A 20,779-nucleotide genomic window follows, 5' to 3' on the forward strand; every position below is an offset into this window, starting at 1 on the left:
AATCAAGAAAACAAATTTAAGGAGAGGTGGGCTTTGTTTTTACATTTCTGGCATGGCAATGTAAATGATATTTTTCATTTTAATTTATTCACAGTACTATATAGGATTTTTATGTAGCCCCATTTCACAGGTCACTTGATTTAATGTAATTCTGAACAATGGTTTTGGCTACAAATTGTGAGAATATTACAGTAATAATATTGGTTTTTTAAAAAAAAAAAAAAGACAGGGAAGGATCAGAAATCTACTTTCTAAGTGCTCAACTTTTTCCATGCATTTTCCACCCTATTGCTCTTCTGCTTGTTGGCGTTATTTTCTAATTAACAGGAGTTGTTTTATTTATTTCACCGATGGGTTTATCGTTCTGCCATCAGTCCTCGCATTCCCCCCCCCCCAGTTCCCCTTGACCCCCATTCTCTGGTCTGATCTTTGTTTTTCATTTTGCAAGCCATTTGCGTCTCTGATTACAATGTTTGAAGACGTGAAGGATTATATCTGATGGAAGCAACTTTAAAGGCATGGGATAAATGCATGTCATTTTTTGTGGCAAAGAACAACAACAACACGACACCTCCCTAAAAAAAATCCCTTTGATGGGTTCAGAGCAGGAAATGACTCCAAATTGCTCTGTTTTCTAGGGCTGTGATTCTGTGTGTGTGTGTGTGTGTGTGAGAGAGAGAGAGAGAGAGAGAGAGAGAGAGAGAGAGAGAACATCAACATTTGTCCTTCCTCATTTGCTACAGCTGTAACGAGGATGGGGAATTAAGGAACCTCATGACACGTCTGTCACCTAATAGCATCCTGATGAATGCACCGCCCAGTGTCCTTTTCAAAATAATTACAAGTTATCAGCTATCTGGTGCTTGCTGGGAGATGGAAGTGTGGTTTGTGGGGCAGCTCCCGGGTGTCGGGAAAGCAATAATTTGGTCTCCTTGAATTATGATCATCGTGGATTACGGAGCACCAAGAGGCGCTCATTGTTTCAGGCACTCAGCAAATGCATCTGTCAAAAAAAGAGCATCCCTCCTAAAAGCTCTTATTACCCTTCCAGGTCCTTTCCAAGGTCCTTCACAAAAACAGCTGGCCTTCTCCACTCCCTTACAAGTCCATATTGCAATGGAAGGGGGGGGTGCCATGCCATCAGAGTTCACCTCTTCCCACATTCATATGCACAGGGGAATGTGACCCAGACGACATTCACCCTACAGCTCTGACTTGCACTGAGTCAGACCCTTTTTCCATCTTTGCCTACACTGACCGGCAGCAGCTCTCTGGGGTTAAAGGCAGAACACATTCCCAGCCCAACCGGGGGATGTTGGGGATGAACTCTGGGACCTTCTACAGTCACAGCAGGTGCTCTATAAGACTGAGTTGTGGGTTCTCCTAATAAACATAGGAAGCTGCCTTATGCCGAGCCAGCTGTGAGTAGTCCACCCAGTTCAATATTGTCAACACTGGCTGGCAGCAGCTCTCCAGTGGTTTTCCCAGCCCTACCAAGGAGGTACCACAGATTGAACATGGGACCTTCTGCATGCAAAGCAAGTGATCTAGCACTGAGCTACAGCGACTCCCCACGTAAAATTGCTCGTTCCTTACTTCTCCTTAGGCATTTTATTTGTTGATTTGATCTGGGTGCCCTTTGCAACAGAAAAGTAGGATAAAATCATACGAATGTAATCATAGAACTGCTGTATACCTAGTCAGACCAGTGGTCGATCTAGCTGAGCTTTGTCCACCCACACTAACTGGCAGCAGCTCTCCACAGTTTCAGAGCCCTAATTTCAAGGCACCGGGGCATTGAACCTGGGACCTTCTGCATGCAAAGCGGATGATGCTCTGCCTTTGAACTGTGCCCCTTCTCTAGGGCTGGGCAATATATTGATGTATCATCCAAAACCGGTTTGAAGCTCTTATCGTGATATCAGTTTCATAATTTTTGGCCTGGCAATATATTGTGAATCATGATCTGTGTTGGGGCTGGGTGATATATCACCCAGAGCTAGTTTGAAGTCCATATTGCGATATTGGTTTCATAATTTTTGACCTGGCAATATATCCCAAATTATGATGTGTGTGTGTGTGCATGTGTGCGCTATGCAAAAACCATGATGCAGGCAAAACCGTGAAGCCAGCCAATGCCTCTTCATAGCTCCATCCTTGCTTCAGACATTGTGATATATCCCTGTGTCACAATGTTTAGCTGGCAATATATCACAATGTAGTGAAACGGAAAGGTGGTAGACCCTTCATTGGAGGCTTTCAAACAGGTTGGATGGCCATCTGTCAGGGATTCTGTGGTTTCTGCATTGCTGGGGGTTGGACTAGATGAGCCTTGGGATCCCTTCTAAATCTACGATTCAGTGATTCTCTGTTTGCTTGGTTACAGAGAAGAGAGGCCTCTCATTCCCACAGGGAACGCAGTTTGCCAGTCAAGACTGCCATTAGATTTATGTGAGGGCAGCTCCTTTTAGCCTCTTAGAGGAAGCAAGTTCCCCTTGCCTTTTCTCCCTGATTCTTCAGCAGCTGATCTCTGCTTGTAAAGGGGCAGGCAGGGGCCAAGAGAAAGAAGCATTTCTGGCTTGTAAGAAAAACCTCCAGTGTCCTTTAACGAGCCATTTAACTTCCCTGTCCGCACCAGTGTCCGCGTTTTGTAAAAGAAGAGTTGAAAAGCCTGACTTTCCCAAGCTGGTAGCGAGTAGGAGGATCAGCAAAAGTTAAAAGGAGGAGGGATGGACCTAAATCAAGACCTTAGGGAGAACGTCTGAAGGAATTGAAGTGATGCAAGGCACCGAGAGGCTTCTGCATGGTCTCTCAGACCAAATGTGGCCTTTAGGACACTCACTAGGCTGCACCTCCCCTCCAGCCATGCTTCCTTTGCCCAGGCCAGATCCCTCAGTGATGTTACTTGTTGTCCAGAAGGGAATGTGGCGCTCAGGCTAAAAAAAAAAAGATTCATTCCCCCTGTTGTAGTTCAACAGAATCTGGAGGACGCCATTTTGCCTACCTCTGGAATCTGCAGCGGTGGCAGCAGTGGAGATGAGAGGGGCAAAGAGTACTCCTTGCCTAAGTGGTTCCTGAAACTGGGATCAAGAATGCAACAATCATTTAGCATACATCCTCTGAGCCGTTTAAGCAGACACGTTCGCTCCCAAAGATGAGCAGATCGTAGAGCTTGGGGAGCGCAGGAGGGAGCCAGAACCGAAGACAGTAAACTATAGACATAATGACTGTGCGGCATGATTCATTGTTGAACCCACGGAGTGGGTTTCATACTTTATGAGGGTAGTCATTTTCTCTTTATCTCCTCAACTGTTTTGCCTCCGTTTTATCTCCTTGACTCTCTTAGCTGGTGGTGATGACAGATTCGAGATTTTGCTTTGTTTTGATGTTAATATTTTCAACGGCCACGCCAGTATTTTAATGGTCTGGCCAGTAAAACTGAGTTAAGAACCTGGACTGGGAAGAGACTGATGGATTAGGTCAATGGCCCGTGTGGTCCATCTTCCTGTTCTCACAGTGGCCAACTAGATGCATCTGGGAAACCTACAAGAAGGACCATCGCCTCCATGGTTTCTAGCAACTGGTATTTGGAAGCATGGAGGCAGAACATAGCCATTGTGGCTAGTAGTCATTGGTAGCCTTCTCCTCCAATTTTCTTTCAAAGACATGCACGTTTATGGCCATCATTGCCTCAGGTTCCATAGTTTAACTGTGCTCTGTGTGAGGGAGTTCTGTTGTTCTCTCTAATGCCTGAAGAACCCTCTTGCGCCCCTGGTTTCTTCCACCAAACCACCACCGTGACCCCCAGATGCACCTCCAGTCTTCATCCCTAAGCCACCAAGAACTGCCTTAGCTCCACCTACAAACAGCCAGATTCTGCAATGGCTTCACCCATTTGGCCTTTATAAAAAACAAACAAACCCTAGCAATCCTAGATTCAAGTAGTTGCTGAGACAGAAGCCAAGGCCACGTTTTTGCCAGGGCATCTCCATTTCTCAATCCTGAACTGTGGGATAAAGGGATGCACCCATGAGCTTGTAAGGGACGTATTTTCCTCCCTGGCAAACTTCAGGGAGTCTCCTTGCACAGATGAGACTGAGAAGGGCTTCTAGGGTGGTTGTTTATTTAACCGCAGCATCTAGTTTCCTAGAAAGGAAGCTGCTTAAAGAGTCACTTGATTACTACAAGACTGTCCCAGATTTGGTGCTCTCCACAGTTGGCCGTAGTGCCTGGTGTTAGATGAGGTCCAAAACCTCTGGAGAAAACATCAGAAAATCCCTGCTGGATCACGCCAGTGGCTCATCTTGTTCAGTGTCCTGGCCAGATATTAATATGGGCCGTTTGCAAGCAGGACCTGAGTTGCAGCAGCAACACTCTGCCCACATGTCATTCCCAGCGACTGGCTTTCAGAGGCATTTCCTGTCTGCTTTTGCCCTCCTCGTGCTCTAGAATCCGGCCACTTTGTTTTGCAACCACGGCTTGGGGTAGCAACGCTGGCCGCCAGCCCACTTCTGTTAAACGTTTCCTTTCCGCTGCCTCTCCTAGGCACCATTAAGACGACATCTCCTCTCCCCCTTTTCCCACGAGGACGACCCTTTAATTCACTTTGGTGCCATGTACTCGTATTTATGTGTTGCAAGCAAGCGAGAGTCCTTGTTCTTGCAACACTTCCAACTTTTAAGTGACGAGAAGTGCGTTGTGCATGCGGGGGTGGGGGGGGGAGTCTGCTGCTTGATCGAATCAATGTCTCTCACTTTGGCCAGCTTGGGATGTGTGCACAGGAAGCAAATTGCAGCCCCGGTTGTTACCTTTCTTCCCCATAGGAAGTCGCTCTGTCGCTGAAGCCACCTGAAGAAAGCAAGCCCTTTCACACCAACACCTGGTCTCTGGGAGTTGCCTCACTCTCTGATCAACGGGGACATAGCATTTAGAGGTCAGGCAAATTCTGCCCCTGCAAAGCCCCCTCAGCAGCGCTTTGCAGGCACCAAGAATCAACCGGTTGCCATGGTTGCAAAAGCCCTGTGCATGACTCTGGGTGAACCCTGACCATCAGCTGGTTGCCATGGCTGAACTCGAGTGTTGTGCAGCACTTTGAAGCTCTGAAAGTCAGCTCAGAATATAGGAAGTCACTTTATCCCAAGGCCAGTTCACTTAGTGATTCCTGCACTCACTGGCAGCAGCTCTCCAGGGTTTCCACCCCAATGTGGAGATGCCAGGGGCATAGGAAGGGGGGTGTGGGATGTGTGGTCCGCCCCGGGTGTCATCCTTAAGGGGGGGGTGACAAAATAGCACACTGTGGGGGGGTGGCACTTACCGCAGGGCCTGGCCTGCAGTGCACCCGAACCACACATCTCTCCTGGGAGTGATGCGGTGGCTATGGGTCCCACACTGCCTGAAATGGCAGTGTGGGGCTTGCGTCCACCAGGCAGACTCTGTGGGCAGCTCGCTGCGGCACCCCTCTGGGTGGATTGCTGCGCTGCCCCCCTAGGCAGATCGTCGTGCCGCCCCCACCGCTCCGGGTGCCGGAGCAGCTAGCTACGGCCCTGGGAGATGCCAAGAATTGTACCTGGGACCTTCTCCATGCAAAGCAGATGCCATGCCACTGAGCTATGACTTTTTCTTGTTTTGAAGCCCCAGTAATCAGCTGGTTGCCAGGGGTTCCACAGGCACAGTTTAATTTCAAACCCTGCAGGTGAAAAGGGTCCCTTGGTATCATGGACTGGGTGAGTGCAGGTGAGATCTCCGGGTATAGGGCAGAATAATAATAATAATAATAATAATAATAATAATAATAATAATAATAATATAGCCAGCTGTGCAACCCCCAAGGCAAGAAGGCTCAGAGCCTGGGGAGTGGTGGTGGGACAGCGATGAGTTGATCAGAGGGAAAAGACTAGGAAGAGGAGGTGTCAGAGCCTGGAGAGGTAATGCGGCTTAGTGAGCAGGGAGAGTCTGTAGCAGAGAGAAGTCCAGAGGCAGAAGCTGAAGCAGGAGAGGCCAAGAGGCAGAGATGAGTCAGGCTAGTGAAGTCACAGGTGCCCCCCCCACCTGCCTCAACAAGCCGCCCTCCACTCCTGACTCCCAGAACCAGGAGAGGCATAAGAAGGGTAGAGCAAAGACAGGCTGGATGTGGGCATCGTCTCCGATCGCTTGGAAAAATCCCTGGAGAGGAGGAGACATAGACAACTGTGAGGAGGTGGGGACCTCAGCCAAGTCTGTGAAGAATGTGTTTTTGCTACTAGAAAGTTAACACCAACTTAGAATTGTATATTTTTCCGACAGGCTCCCTCTGTGACACCTGACATCATTGTGGTGCCAGATCACTGAGAGTTGGGGTTGCCACACCTACTGATCAAACTTGGGGTGGCAGAGGGAGAGATTATTAGATTCACCCTGCTGGCCTGATCCAATTCCCCACTACTAGTCAAAATACTTGCACTTGATTTCTATCAGTACTACCTCTTAACCGGGAATCCATGCCTGGTACCTTAAGGTTCCCAGGATACTCTTGTCTCACAGCTCTTAAAGGAATGGGCACCACCTTCTGTTGGAGGAGTGTAATGCCACCTCACCCAGTTTCAGGAAGCTACCTTAAAAAGAAGAAAGTCTCCCCAAAACTTTTATTGTAGCAAATTGGGTGTCTGTGCCTTAAGGGGCCCGAGATGCCCAGAAAATGGATTTGCTTCAAGTGTCCATATATTAATTGCAGTAGTTGCTCTTTTGCCAGCTCCATGAATTTGGAGCTAACCCCGAATGATTTCAAAGCATCAGGAAGCTGTTTGGCTTAAGGGGACTAGCACTGGGTTTGGCTGTCGATTGGAGGTCACTGGTTTGACTCTAGAACAAATTAGCATTACATCCTCGTATAGTTATTGCCGGTTCCACCAGGGCAGCATGAGAGTGAAAAAGGTATTGCCTGTCAGGCAAAATCCCAAGTATCTAGCTTTAAAAGATGTTTCTAGCTTCAAAGATGGCACCATCGTTTGGCCTCTAACTATCTGTGGCCTTTTAGAAGTGGGTGGGGTGATTTTAATGCATTCCCCCCTTGGTTTAAATTTATCTATGTGTGCTGTTTCTTTGCTTGGTGGTAAGTTGCTTTGAAGGGACCCAGGTGGCGCTGTGGGTTAAACCACAGAGTCTAGGGCTTGCTGATCAGAAGGTCGGCGGTTCGAATCCCTGCCACGGGGTGAGCTTCTGTTGCTCGGTCCCAGCTCCTGCCAACCTAGCAGTTCGAAAGCACGTCAAAGTGCAAGTAGATAAATAGGGACCGCTCCGTCTGGAAGGTTATCAGTGTTTCCACTCTGGTTCGCCAGAAGCGGCTTTGTCATGCTGGCCACATGACCCGGAAGCTGTCTGTGGACTAACGCCGGCTCCCTCGGCCTATAGAGCGAGATGAGCGCCGCAACCCCAGAGTCGGACACGACTGGACCTGATGGTCAGGGGTACATTTACCTTTACCTTTAAGTTGCTTTGAGTTGCCTGGGGCAAGGAAAAGCAACTAATAAGTTTAATAAAATAGACTTGCTGGACCAAGCCAAAGGGGGCCCATCTTGTCCAGAATCCTGTTCTCACCATGAGCATCTAGATGCCCAAGGAAAGCCCATGAGCAGAACCTGGGTGCAACAGCAGCACTTTCCTGACTTGCAATTCCCAGCAACAACAGGAATTTGGAGGCAGTGGAAGTAGATCATAGCCGTGCGCAGCCATCCTCCTTGCACACACTCAGGCACACATGACCGATTGCCCTACAGTTTTGCAATCCAAATAGGCCCGCTAGAAAAAATATATATCTTAAAAACAAGAGGCAGGCCTGCTAAAGGTTACCAGGCAAATCGAAGATACAAACCCGCTTGAGTCTTGGCTTGTAATCCCGAGCATTACTGCATTAAGGAAAGCGATTCGTGATAGCTTACATAACAGGCTGTTGCTTCCTCGCAGTCCCTCCTAACAGGATTTATTAAAGGAGGGGAGACTTAGAGGGAAAGTGTTCTGCTCATTAAGCCTGCCCCTTTGAGACGTCAAGTTCATGCTCTTTTTAAATGTCTCCAACGCAATCAATCCGGCGAAAGCAGAATCCGCTGCCGTGAGTCGCTCTGGCAGCTCCTTTGGCCCCAGCCTGTTGCGGTTTCCGTGGAGGGTGGTGGGACTCTCGTATCAGAATGGATGGGTCTGTCGGTTTCGCTTTCTCGCAGTTTCTCATTCTTCCTTTTAAAGTAAAAGAGTTTGTTTTAAAATACAGCCAACACAACTTGATAGGTGTTGAACTTGCGCAGTTTCAATTTTATGCAGTCGAAGGCCAGGCGCAATCCCGCAGATTGAATGCATGGAAAGCGGAGAGCTTTTTGTGGGGGTTTTTCCCAATGTGGGAAGAGTTTTTAAGTTCTCCCTCTTGCTTAGTGGGCTATGACAGGGTCTAGCAAGCTTTCACGGGACAGCCCCGCAAGATTTCATGAGAGCCTCCCAGAGTCTGGTAAGCAAGTCTGAGAGCTTAAAAGCGCTGTGCCTTGTTTGGGGGCATGGCCTGCTCAGCACATGACTCCAGAAGGTAAGATTGCTTGCACAGGGATGGTTCCAAGGGGGTGCTCTGACTGGACGTGTTTTTGCTTATATTCCATTCCAGGAACGTAACCCCCACATGAGTTGCAAGTCGCTGTATGAGAAACAAAATTGCAACCAACAAATTTCCCAACACCCCCCCTTTCCTCCCCATACAACCAGTTGCCAGCATTAAGGTGAGAATTAGGATGCTCTCGTTTCTCATTTTTTTATTCTTCTGTCATTCAGTGTGACTTACAAGTGCAGTTCAGGAGAATCTGGGGCTACTCCAGTTTGTCTGTACAAATGGTCAGGGGCACAGTGAAGATATTCAAAATCATGGAGACCTTATTTGTAAAGAAGCAGCTGGCCGAGTGTTTTTCAGTAAGTTTAAAATGCTTTAAGTAAGTTTAAAATGGTTTACTTACCGATTCAAGGTCTTAGTCATTGCATTGTTCCATGCAGCAGCAAGGATAATAGAGGCAAGATACCCTTGGGTAGATAATACAGCAAGATAGCTTCAGGCATGTGCTCTAAGCTCAGAGCTAGCTTAGACATGTCTGTCCTCACTGGCTACATGCTGCAGAAAAAGTTTGTGTTTCTAAATTAATTGTGCAGAAACCCTAAGATGGCTCTGTTAGAAGTCATGTGCCCATTTGGGCTAAACACAGTCTCCTCAGATGTCCTTCTTCGATGTTTACATTGTGGAAAAGAATATGGACAAAGGAGGGACTTTGACTTCCTTCCATGGTGAGTGGGCATGACCTAACTGAGTCTATCTAGTGATAGCAGTTGTTCTTAGTTACGTTTGACTGCAATCTCTCACAATGTGGTGCTGCTGCTTCAAACAGCACTTTTGAGAAGTGCTTTAAGACAGCCCCCAGCTTAATTACTTCTCAAAAGCACTGTTTGATGTAGCTTGCATGCTTCTTCCGAGAAACAGGTGTCCCTTGCCATCACCCAACAGGGGGAAGCTGCCTTTATCAAAAAGGACAGGTGTTTCTTCATTTGTAGCCTTGTCCCCAAATGCTGGATCAAGTTGCCTGCCCCCCAGCTGCTCCATTAGAAGCCAAAGCAGTTCAGGGGATTAAAGAGAAACCTGTTGGGACCCATTCCCAAACCATGTAGAGCTGTGACTTCATGGAAACATTGAGAAAGATATATATATATATTTAAAAATCCTCTTTTGCTATCTGCTGGCAACCACTGCTTGCTTGCCAGCTGGGCGGTGTTTGGCTTGCCAGTGCCAACTAGTGTGAATTGTAGAGCTGGAAGGGACCCAGAGGGTCATCTAGCCCAACCCCCAACCCGATTGGACATGTCACAATGGTTTTGTATAATTCTATGGTATAACTGCACTTGGAATACTCTGTGCAGGCAGTATGGTATAGTGTCAGACTAGGACCTGGGAGACCAGGGTTAAAATCCCCACTTGGCCGGTCTGTCACGCTAACCTACCTACCTCACAGGGTTGTTGTGAGGATAAAAAAGGAGGGAGGGGGAGAGCTCACAGGAGAAAATGCTGGAAATAAAGGTTTGCATTCAACTAATTCCTGCTCAAAGCAGACCCATTAAAATTAATGAAACTAAGTTAGCCCGGTCTGTTAATTTCATTGGGACTACTCTGAGTAGGCCTAGTGTTGCAGTCATTGCTAGTCGTGCTCAGAGGAGACCCATTGAAATTAATAGGTCAATGTAATGAAAACATACAAAAATGCTTTATATGAGGAGGAAAGATTGCCTTGCAAAAATACGTTTATTGGGAGAAATTTACTCAGAGATAGATGAGGAAGGAATGGGACTTAGTGCTAGCACATCCATGCTTTGCATGCAGAAGATTCCAGGTTTGATTTTATTTGAAACCATGAGGACTAGCATCTTTACAAGATGGACCATAGTGTCTTGCATGCAGAAAGGGTCCCAGGTTCAGTCCTTAGCATTTCTGGGTAGAGTTGGGAACTAGATGTGTCTGAAACCCCGGAGACCCACTGCCAGTCACTGTGGACCAACGGTTGCTAACTTAACAGCCGTTCAGATGTTGTAGGACTGCAGTTCCCATCACTGCCTGACCATTGGTTGTTCTAGCTGGGACAAGGAGTTGGAGTCCAGCCAACGTCTGGGGACAACTTTGTATGAGCAGGTCTCTCATGCCCAAGTGCCATCCTCTCTGACTGGCAGAAGCAGCTCTCCTGAGCTGAGAAATGCTTGTTCCTGGTTGCGGTCCCCAAAATCAGGGACCGCACGTGAGTGCTTAGCTGTGATTCTTGCATTGCAGGCGGTTGGACTAGATGACCCTTGGGGATCCCTTCTAACTCTATGATTCATTGGAGGTTTTTAAACAGAGGTTAGATGACCATCTGTCAGGGGTAACTCAGCTGTGATTCTTGCATCACAGGGGGTTGGGCTAGATGGCCCTTGGGGGTCCCTTCCAACTCTACAGTTCTATGATTTGATGTGCAAAGCATGCGCTCTGCCTCTGAGCTACAAGCCTCTCTCTCCCCTCCCATCCCCAGCGTGACGGGACAGTGCATTATGGGAGGACAGCAAAATCTTGTACCAAAGCTTTTTATTCCCAGTCTCTTTCTGTTCCCTTTTCTTCTCCGTGACTCTAACAGTGGGGCCATTTGGCACCTTCCCCCGTGAGAAGGAAAGGGGCGGCCTGGCTGAGCAGCTTCAAAAGAAAAGGGGTGGGGGAGCTGAGTCCGGAAATCTTGTTTGGTGCAGCTTAAAAATCTCTGATTGGAAGGCTGAGCCAGGCAGGTGAAGGTCTCTCCCTGGGCACGCCTCCTTCCTCTCAGTGAGCTCATGCTGGCAAACTCTGCAACCTGTAACAGGGTCAGGTTCCAAGGTGCTCAGGTAGCGCAAAGGGCACTTCCTGCTTTGGTGGGGAGGAGTCAAGAGGGGAAAGAAAGAAAGAAAGAAAGAAAGAAAGAAAGAAAGAAAGAAAGAAAGAAAGAAAGAAAGATCTTTCGGATTTCCAGGGCCGAGTCTCCCCTTCCTCCCCCTCCAGACTCCGCACCATGAAGTCGGAAAGCGAGGAGAACAAACCTGGTATGTGGGGAGAGATGTTGCTTCCACGGTTACCTGTCTGGAAATAGCTACCTCATCCCGGGCCTCCTCTTTTGTGGGGCTTTTGCTGAGGATGTTTGAACGGAGATCAGTTTTGCCTCATTCTGGGCTGGCTTTCCTTGCCCTGAGAGTGAGTTTGTGTCAGTTTGTGCATTTGTTACAGCAGCCTCAAGGAACCACCGGAGGCCGCATGGGCAGCAGAGGTTGTCAGGCTGTTGTTGTCCATCTTCTTCGTCTTCTTCTTCTTTTAAAAAAAGCACCTTGTCAATCGCTTTTAAACTTGCAGAGGCGCGAGAACTAGGAGCAGCCACCCAGAACGGCTCTCTCTTTAGGGCACGGTCCATTTTTTCCCCCTTCCGTGTGCAGGGAAGGGGAATCTGAGCCACCGCTGAGCCTCTGAAATGATAGCCTTCAGGGAGGTGCGGTTGCAGTGCCACTAACGGGGCGCCCGAGCCCCAAATGGTGACAGGCTTGTTGGATAGTGGCTTGGCGAAGGCTGGGAGTTTGACAGGCTGGGAGTGGCAGGTGGGATAATTCTGAACGTGATCTCACCCTCGTCAGCTGCTGTAGTTGCTAGGAGCCCGTTGGCACCTTGGGTTTTAATTGGGATCGCTCTTCCGGGTTGCCTCATTGCCAGGTGTCTTGGGTCTGGGGGGGCCTTCGGCACACGGGGTTGGCAAACAGCTGTCAGGAAAGGTGTGCTGCACCTGAGGGTGTGTAGCTGTGTGTGTGTGCCATGGCTTGCGTGTTCTTTTTGTGCTCACACTGACAAGAAAATTGCAGGAAAGCAGCAAAAAGAACAGGCCGGGGGGGGGGTGTAGGTGATGTCAGAGGGTGGGGTCCCTCGAGCCAAATCGGCTTCAGCCTCATTGGAACCCATGAACATTTCCTGACATTAATATAGGTAGCCATATATGTGATGCCCTGCAGGTGTTGGACTCCAACTCCCATCAGGCCCTGCCAGCATAGCCAGTGCTCGGGCATGATGGGAGTTGTTGTTGCTGCTGCTGGCATCCGCCTGTCTCGAGAGACAATGGAGTATACTTCCGGGGGTGAAGTCAAACTGCTGCGTTAGCAGCACTGAAGTGACCTGGGCTGTGTGTTTGGAGGTCCTGGGCTGCCCAGACAGCAAGAACCTACTCTTGGTGTCACCGATGTGGTCCAAAGGAAAGCGGAGCAATACATTTGGACCAGCTTGGCTGTAGGAGTTGCCAGAAGGAGGTGTACAAGGCACGGTCCAACTGCCTTAGGGACTCCACTCCAGATTTGTGTAGGGTTTACACTCCTTAGCTTCCGAAGATATTTTTGCAATGTAGCAGAGATTTAGGATCAGAGCTTTCTTTCTCCTAGATGGGCTGCCTTTCCAGGTTGATGAGCCCCATCTACCTTTCACTTCCCTTTACAGCACGTGCAGAAACCACCTTCTTGCCTGTTGGGCCCACTATTGGTCTCATCTGCTCAATCCACCAGAGCCTGCCTTCACATGCAGGGGAAGTCCCTAACTCGCCAAGAGTTTGGGACCCATTGGCTACCCTCACCTGTTTTACCTGGCCGGTCAAAGCCGTTCACAGGGTGTGGCTGCTGTCACATGCTGACAGCTTCTAGGAGCCACAGGTGAGAGCTGAGTGCATGGTGGGGACCAAAGGTGGACAAACAACCCTAGAAGCAGCATGATGCCCAACAACATATTGAAGGCACCATGTTGGCTACCGCTGATCCAGCCCCACCCCCGTGTGATCCTGAAGGATGACAGGCAGAGTCTCTAGCTCAATATCCCTCCAGAGTTGAGAAGGCAAATCTCCCATGTACGTGGCTCAGTGACAAAGAATCTGCTTTGCATCCAGGTTCAATCTCCAAGAAGGGCTGGGAATGTCCCCAGCCTCAAACTCAATACCGCAGCTGCCAGCCAGTGTTGACAATACTGGGCTAGGTGGACCAATGGCTCAGTTGTAGGCAGATTCCCGTGCTGCTCTATCTGCAGGTTTGTGGCCTTTGTTGTGTGCGGACATGAGAGTTCAATGAGAGTGGTGGCGGGGTGCTTATATGAATGGATGGGTACCGTTCACCATCATAACAAGCCATGTGGCCAATGGACAACATGCTTTCTTCCCCCCAGATGTCACTCAAGGCAGGAGAGTTAAAAGTTGCATGTGGTTTTCTCTTTCCTCTAAGGCAGGGATGGGGTACCTACAGCATGTCCCTCCAAGTGTTGCTGGAATCTATCCCTTCATCCCTGGCCATTATCCCTTCTGGCTGGGATTGATGGAGTCATCTGGAGAGCTACAGCTTCCCTATACCTGATCTATGTCCTGAAATCACTGATACAATACTTAGGAAGGAGAGAGAAGAATTCCTTGCTGAGATCTGAGGGGCAACGACTGGAACCTTGTCCAGCTTTTGAATTGCACAGAACCTTAACGATTGTTCTATACAAGAAGTGTTTTGCTCTGTTGTTCGTCCTCTCAAGAGCTTTGTGAATAGTCCCATTTTACAGGTGGAGGAACAGAGACTGAGAACGAATGACTTGCTCCAGGTTACCCAGCATTTCCCCTTAGCTGTCCTAGCAAAACTTGCGAGCAGCTGATCTCCTCTGCCCAAACACTGAGAGCAAAGTGCAGCTATTTTGAACCACTTAGGGACATAACAATGCTGCCTAGACATATACTAAGTGAGGCCATTGGTCCATCAATCTTAGTATTGACTACACATTCAAATGTGCCACCCAGTCTCAGCCCATGTAGCTGAAACAATGGCAGACTCCTTCCCTCTTTTCCCCTGCCTCGATTTCCCTATCTCTGTTCTTTCCTCCCCTGTTGAGTTTTAAATTGTAAGCTGCTTGGGGCAAGGACTTGTCCTCCTATAAATATGCACACAGAGGGACCTGTATAAATAAGAAGGAAATGCAGCATTGCAGAAACTGAAATGGGCAGCCTAAACCCCGCTGGTCTCAAGTGATGCTTTGACTCTGTTCTCCCCACCAACAATAGAATCATAGATTTGTAGAGTTGAAAAGGGAGCCCAAGGGTCATCTAGTCCAACCCCCCAACAATGCAGGAATTTCAACTAAGAGGCCCCCAATTTTTGAGCTTGCAGAGGCGGGTGGTGATGTAGGCTCAGTGCTTTTGCACATTCATCTGTAAGATCACTTGCCATGTGAAATCATGAGGATTAGATGGTTATAATTCTGTAAGTACTGAGCCACAGAGCCAAAGACTGGCAAATGGATAAATGTTTCAAAGTTCTTTGGAAACTTTTGCCTGGCTCTCATTCTGCATAGAAATCAAAAACTCCAATTATACACCAATTAAAAACAACCCCTAAAGCAAACTACCCTTTTTAAATTATGAAAGTTGTGGGTTTTTTAACCTCTTCCCTGTGTGGTCTGCATATTGTTATACTGTATCAAAGAGTAGATATTTGGAAAGTATTCCCCCCTCCCGCCTCACCAATCTCCAGCCTGAATCCTCAGCTGAAGTTACAATTTAACTTTTGGGTAGTGGACTTTGTCCTTGTATGGCAGGAACCCTACAAACACACCCATTCACTAGAAGAGATTGGGAACACTGGTCCTAAACCAACCAACCCACTTACTGAAGTTAACGAACCTAAGTTAGTCATGTCCGTTAATTTCAGCAGGTCTACTCTGAGTAGGACCAGCATTAGCCAAGACCCCGTGGAATTTGGCTGACTGCCCATAACCAGGATTTCCCAGACTTGAGTATCCAGCTGTTTTTTTTGGACTACAACTCCCATCATCCCTAGCTAGCAGGACCAGTGGTCAGGGATGATGGGAATTGTAGTCCAAAAACAGCTGGAGACCCAAGTTTGGGAAGCCCTGCCCTAGACAGTGGAGCTCTTTGAAGGCATTAAAAAAAACCAATCTAGCACTTCATCCAAACACCCTGATTTACATTCCTCTTATCTATATTATTATTAACATCATTTGTTTGTTTGTTTGTTTGTTTGTGTATTACATTTGTCACAAAAAAGAGCTTCGAAATGATTTATTTATTTCTTATGTATTTGTTCATTATTGAGTTCAATGAGACTTGCTCCCACGTTCAGTGTATGCGGCTAAACGCCAGCCCTTCGGATTTTATTGGACTCCCATCATCACCGACCATTGGCCATGCAAGCTGGTGAATGGTGGGAGTTTAGAGTCCAGCACCATGAGGCAGAAACTGGTTCGCCACCCCTGTTGTGTGGAGGATTGCACCTTAGCCCCCACCCAGGAGTAGTAGCTCCAGATTTCAGAGAGGATTTTGTTTAGACGCCCTCCCTGAGTAGACCAACCTCCTTTTTCACTCCCATCAACACTCTCCGAGGACGCATCATACATTTGAAGTACTCTTACATCACTCTTAACAGTCATGAAGCATCCTGGGAACTGTAGTTGGGTAAGAGTCAGAGAATTATATCTCCGGAAGGCCAACACTCTTGACAAACTACAGTTCCCAGGATTCCCCATGGCTGTGAAAGTGATATGAAAGTGTTTTAAATGTATGGTGTATGGATGTAACAGGTGCTGTTTTTTCTAATAATAAAAAAGAGATGCCAGAACTCACCAAGAACACCTCCCTTGTTATCGCATAATGTCAATGGCGCCCACCTGCGAGGTGCCGGAACTGAGTTCCAGCTGAAAAAAACAACCCCTGGGTGTAACCCATTTGTTTGCCAGGCTCCTTCCAACTCTTATGATGCTCTGATTCTTATGCCCACTTAGCTGGGAGTCGGCTATATGCACATTCAGCCATACAACTCAGTGGACTTACTTTTGAGTAGAGAAGAACACGTCTCTCTTTGAAACTGGGACCGGACTCCTCTTGACATAAATGCTTTCCTGTACTCAGTGTTTGGGGCTTGTTTGAGAACAGACATGTGTGCAGCTTCCACTGCATACCATTCCGGGGGAAAGGCTGGCTGTTTGCTTTCGAAGAAGGGGTAATACACCTGTTGTAACAACAGGGCAGATTAGAGCCCTCCTTCGTTTCACTTTCGATTAGTTACAAACATGGGGCATGGTTTGCATTTGTCATTTTCCTCCCCACCCCACCCCCCACCCCTGGGATTGATTGATTAGTTAGAGGCGGGCAGACCGAGAAATTGGGGAGAAGGGGACTGTCTGATGCTTGGTGTGCCAAAAAAAGTCTAAGCTGGCTGAGCAATGCTCGGCCTTGGATGAATAGCTTGGTAGATGTAGCTTTGCCTCTGGTTATAGCAGGTCAGTTATCTTGTGCTGACCTCTTTGGATAAGTGGGCTATTTGTAGTGCCTTTTTCTCTTTGAAGCAAATCTATCATCTGCTTAAAAGCTGTGGGTGAATGCTGCCCGTGTTTCACTGCTTGGGAACTTTAGAAGTGTCACATCTCAGTGGTAGAACATCTGGCTTACATGCAGAAGGCCCCAGGTTCAATTCCCAAAATCTCCAGAAGATCCCTACCTGAAACCTTAGAGAGCTGCTGCCTATTGGTGCAGACAATAATTATTTACATGAACCGATGGTCTGATTCAGTAGTAAGGCAGCGGCACTTGTTCCTCAGAATATAGGAGGAACCCTGCCAGATCAGGTCAGAGGTCCATCTAGCTAGTGGCCAACCAGAACTCCGAGGAAGCCAGAAGTCAGCTTCTCTTTTTTTGGTTGCCACCTGGCTAATGATATTCAGGCTGTTCCTGGACATGAGGGTTCTATCAAGCTGTCATGACTAATATCTGCTATAAGACTGATGTCAAGACTGAGGCCTGTCCAGATCTTGAACCTGCCAATGTATATATTTCTGAGTGCATTTTCTCCCACAGTGTGCCTTTCTTAGCTTAAAGCTGTACTGCGGAATTTGCGGTACAGCAAAATCCAAGAGATAATTCTGTTCTGTGTATTTTATCTGGGAGGTGCAAATTAGGTCATCTCTGTTAAAAATGCAGAACAAAGGAAATTCTCCATCCCTATTCCTCCATAATTGAAGCGGGGGGGGGGGTATAATTGCTCCCACTTACTGATGTGGGCAACGAGCTAGAGATGCACATAAAAATGTAAGGCTGTCATCGCACAGCCCCCATTGGAAGATTTGTAGATTCAAGAGGATGGTGGCTTCGTAATTGCGCAGAAGGTGAAAAGGATGCTGAGTAGTTGCAGTATGCAAGTAGAGGAAGTTGCAGAAGGCTATCATGAGAGTAGTTTGTGTGCAAGAGGGGATTGGGGGGAGGAGTATGGGAGGATGCATGGACAATGGGGGTGAAGGTGAAAACAGGTGCACAGTGGGGCTGTGGAATAGAGGAGAGAAGTGGATTCAGAAATAGGTTTGGGAATGTGAAAAACAAACTTTGTCCGTATATGGGTTGGTAAATTTGGGGAGAGTGCCAGAGGGCTGGCTAGCAGAGCCAGCATGTGTGCATTCATGTGTGTGTGTTAGCTCAGACCAAAGGAATAGGTTCTCAATGTTGAGATTATATGCATGGGATTCCCTCCTCCCCGCCCCCCCCCCCCCCCGGGCGCCTGAATTTTTTCTCTCTTCTGAAAAAGAAGAGAGTTGTTTCTAAAAATACAAACAATTATTGCAGTACAATGCTTAAAATAACGCTGGTTTACTGATGTGTGTGTTTTTTAATTTCTTTTTGCTTTTAACTTGCTTTTAACTTTTTATGATTTTATGGTTTGGTTTCATTGTTTTTATATGTTGTAAACCAATGTGATGTATCTTTATGACACAGCGACACAGAAATTATATATACCATATTTTTCTGTGTATAAGACGCCCCCGGTGTATAAGACGCCCCCTATTTGGGGGGACTCCAATTTAAGAAAATGGGGGGAGATGGTCTCGTGTATAAGATGACCCCCCCACACACACACACTTTTAACATTATTTTACAGTAAAAAAAAACCTAGTCTTATACACAGAAAAGTTGTGTGTGTGTGTGTGTGTGTGTGTGTGTAAACAAACCAGCACATAAACAGATACAACTGCACAAAAATATTTATGTGTCCATACGTACAAAATCAGGCTGCAGAAATGTAGTACCGGATGTTGACTCTTTTACATTATACTTAATTAGGTTGCATATAATTATTTGGGCTTTTTAGGGGGGGAAGGTTACAATGCACAGGCAGCTCAGACCTAAGGAGTCGCTCTGTGCAATAGGTGGTGTAATGGGGGCAAAGCTTGATTAGATCAGAACTGCCGGATCCTGTGCCTAAATTTGTTTAAAATGGATTCCTCCTGCATCCCTTGGTCCACCTAGTTGAGCATCCTGTTCTCACGGTGGCCAACCCGTTGCTGGTGGGAAATTCACAAGCAGTTTCTCCCCGGCAACTGATCCGGTCCGCTGGTCTACTTTCTGATCTGTGTGATTATTCGAGTAGGTTATGTTCACTGCAAAACAAAACAAATCCTCAAGGAGCTCTACTTATGACCTCACCACCACAAAAAAAAACAAAAAACAAAAAAAAATCCCTGCCCCATTCCCTTCTCAGCCTCCTTTGCGAAGTAGCCAGCGTCTTTCCCCTACTTCCTAGCCTCTCTGGTTCCTCTGAAAGATGTGCTCATTGCCTTGTTAATTACCTCCAGTTGTGTGTGTGTGCGTGTGTGTTTTGCTTTCTTGGTGCAACGCAAAGATACCTCAAGCTGTTTTCCAGCAATTAACCTTGTCATACCTTTTCAATAACAGCACTGCTTGGGAGCTGGATAGACCCGTCCGTAGCCTCCGAGTCACTTCATTTCTCTGTTTCCTTTCTGTTCTTAATTTTCTGCTGCTGCTCAGTTCTTGTCCATCCAGTGTTACCTTATATTGTGTACCTTAAAATGCGTTTAAAGTCCTTGGATGCTCAATTTTCCTACTACAAGTAGCAGCCATGGGGGGGGGGACATAGGAAACTGCCTTATATTGTCCATCTTGCTTCCTATTGTCTGCACTAACTGGCAGTGTGGCTCTCCAGGGATCCAGGCAAGGATCAGACCCGCAGACCCACCTGGGCCATTTGACCTAACCGTACGACAGCTTCTGCTTACTTTACAGGGGAGCAGATCGCGTATATACAGCCGCCATTACATTCTTAAGGAAACGGTCGTAACATTTTATAACGCCGTGTAATTGTTCCCCAACGGAAGTCCCTGCCTTGCTGCAATTTTCATTCCCGCGTGTTGAATTTACCAGCAAGCAAGCACGCTGTGTCAAAGAGAAAGGGCGTGCTCTGATAGACAGTCATCCTCCTTAGGGAGATGACGCAAGTTACTAGACCACAACGAGTCTTCTTAGCCCTGCTAACCTTGTGTTAACAGTAGCAGCAGCCAGCAGGGTGAGGGTGCGTGGCTGGCCTGCCTTCCCAGTGCTGTGACTCTCTGCTGGTTACCAAGAAGGAGACAAGCGTGGGGCAAGAAGGCTGGGAACCTGGTCTGGGTGCATGCACACTGGCGGGAACGTAGCAGATTGGCAAACTTCCTGCTCCTTTGCCCCCCGCCTGCTTTGGGTAATGGAAGCGCTGTGCACCATTGGGGATCCAAGTCAGCAGTGCAACCGTGATCATCTCTCTGAGTAAATCTCCAGGTAGCCAGGAATGTCCCTTTTCTGGTCTCTGGGCAGCTGCTGCCAGGTCAGTGATGACAGTCTTGAGCTAGCTGGACCAATATTCTGACTTCCTTTGTTTGGAATCCTGGGCCTCTCTTGTTTGGATCTGTTGTCTGACGTATACTTCTCCCCTCTCTCTCTCCCAAATGTACTTGGCTGTCATATAAAGTAGCAACTTCAACAGAATGGAGAAACTGCCTTAATCATTGCCTCTGAAGTTTTCAATTAGGTCATAAAGTGTTGCATTTCCATCTCTTCATCCCACTTTTTTATATACTTTTTTTTCCTTTTTCTTTCTGCAAATAGCTCAGCAACAGAATCTCAGTCTTCTGTAAACATCAAGCTCTGCATCCTGGCAAATTGCTTGCAGATGTAAAGGGGCGTTTTTGGGGGGAGGGGTTTACTTGAGAGTGTCTTTTACAGCTTTTATGGGTTTCCAAATGGAAAGTAAAAAAAGATGGTGACCTTTAGCCTAATAAAATGATAATAGATCAACACACACACACACACACACACACACACACACACACACTGCTTTCTGTAGCTGCTGGTTTGCATATTTAACTTTGGTTGGGGGGGGTGCCCTTGGCTTTCAGTTGCCTTCCCAGGTTGCCAGT

The 20,779-nt window shown here is 47.5% G+C and overlaps 1 protein-coding gene across 2 annotated transcripts in view; it reads left to right on the forward strand.

Moving 5' to 3' along the window:
• The window catches only part of LOC117050712 (kazrin-like), a 194,076-nt gene that overhangs the window by 116,293 nt on the left and 57,004 nt on the right, over positions 1 to 20,779 (forward strand). The window contains exon 1 of one of the 2 annotated variants that reach the window (XM_033156491.1): positions 11,336 to 11,586. The exons of the other annotated variant lie outside the window; for it this stretch is intronic. Within the exon in view, the coding sequence (XP_033012382.1) occupies positions 11,556 to 11,586 (31 nt within the window). The 5' untranslated portion in view covers positions 11,336 to 11,555. Of the gene's footprint in view, positions 1 to 11,335; positions 11,587 to 20,779 lie in introns of those variants that run through there. 2 annotated transcript variants of the gene reach the window in all.

The sequence above is a fragment of the Lacerta agilis genome, chromosome 8 (genome assembly GCF_009819535.1).
Source record: "Lacerta agilis isolate rLacAgi1 chromosome 8, rLacAgi1.pri, whole genome shotgun sequence".
Lineage (NCBI taxonomy): Eukaryota > Metazoa > Chordata > Lepidosauria > Squamata > Lacertidae > Lacerta > Lacerta agilis.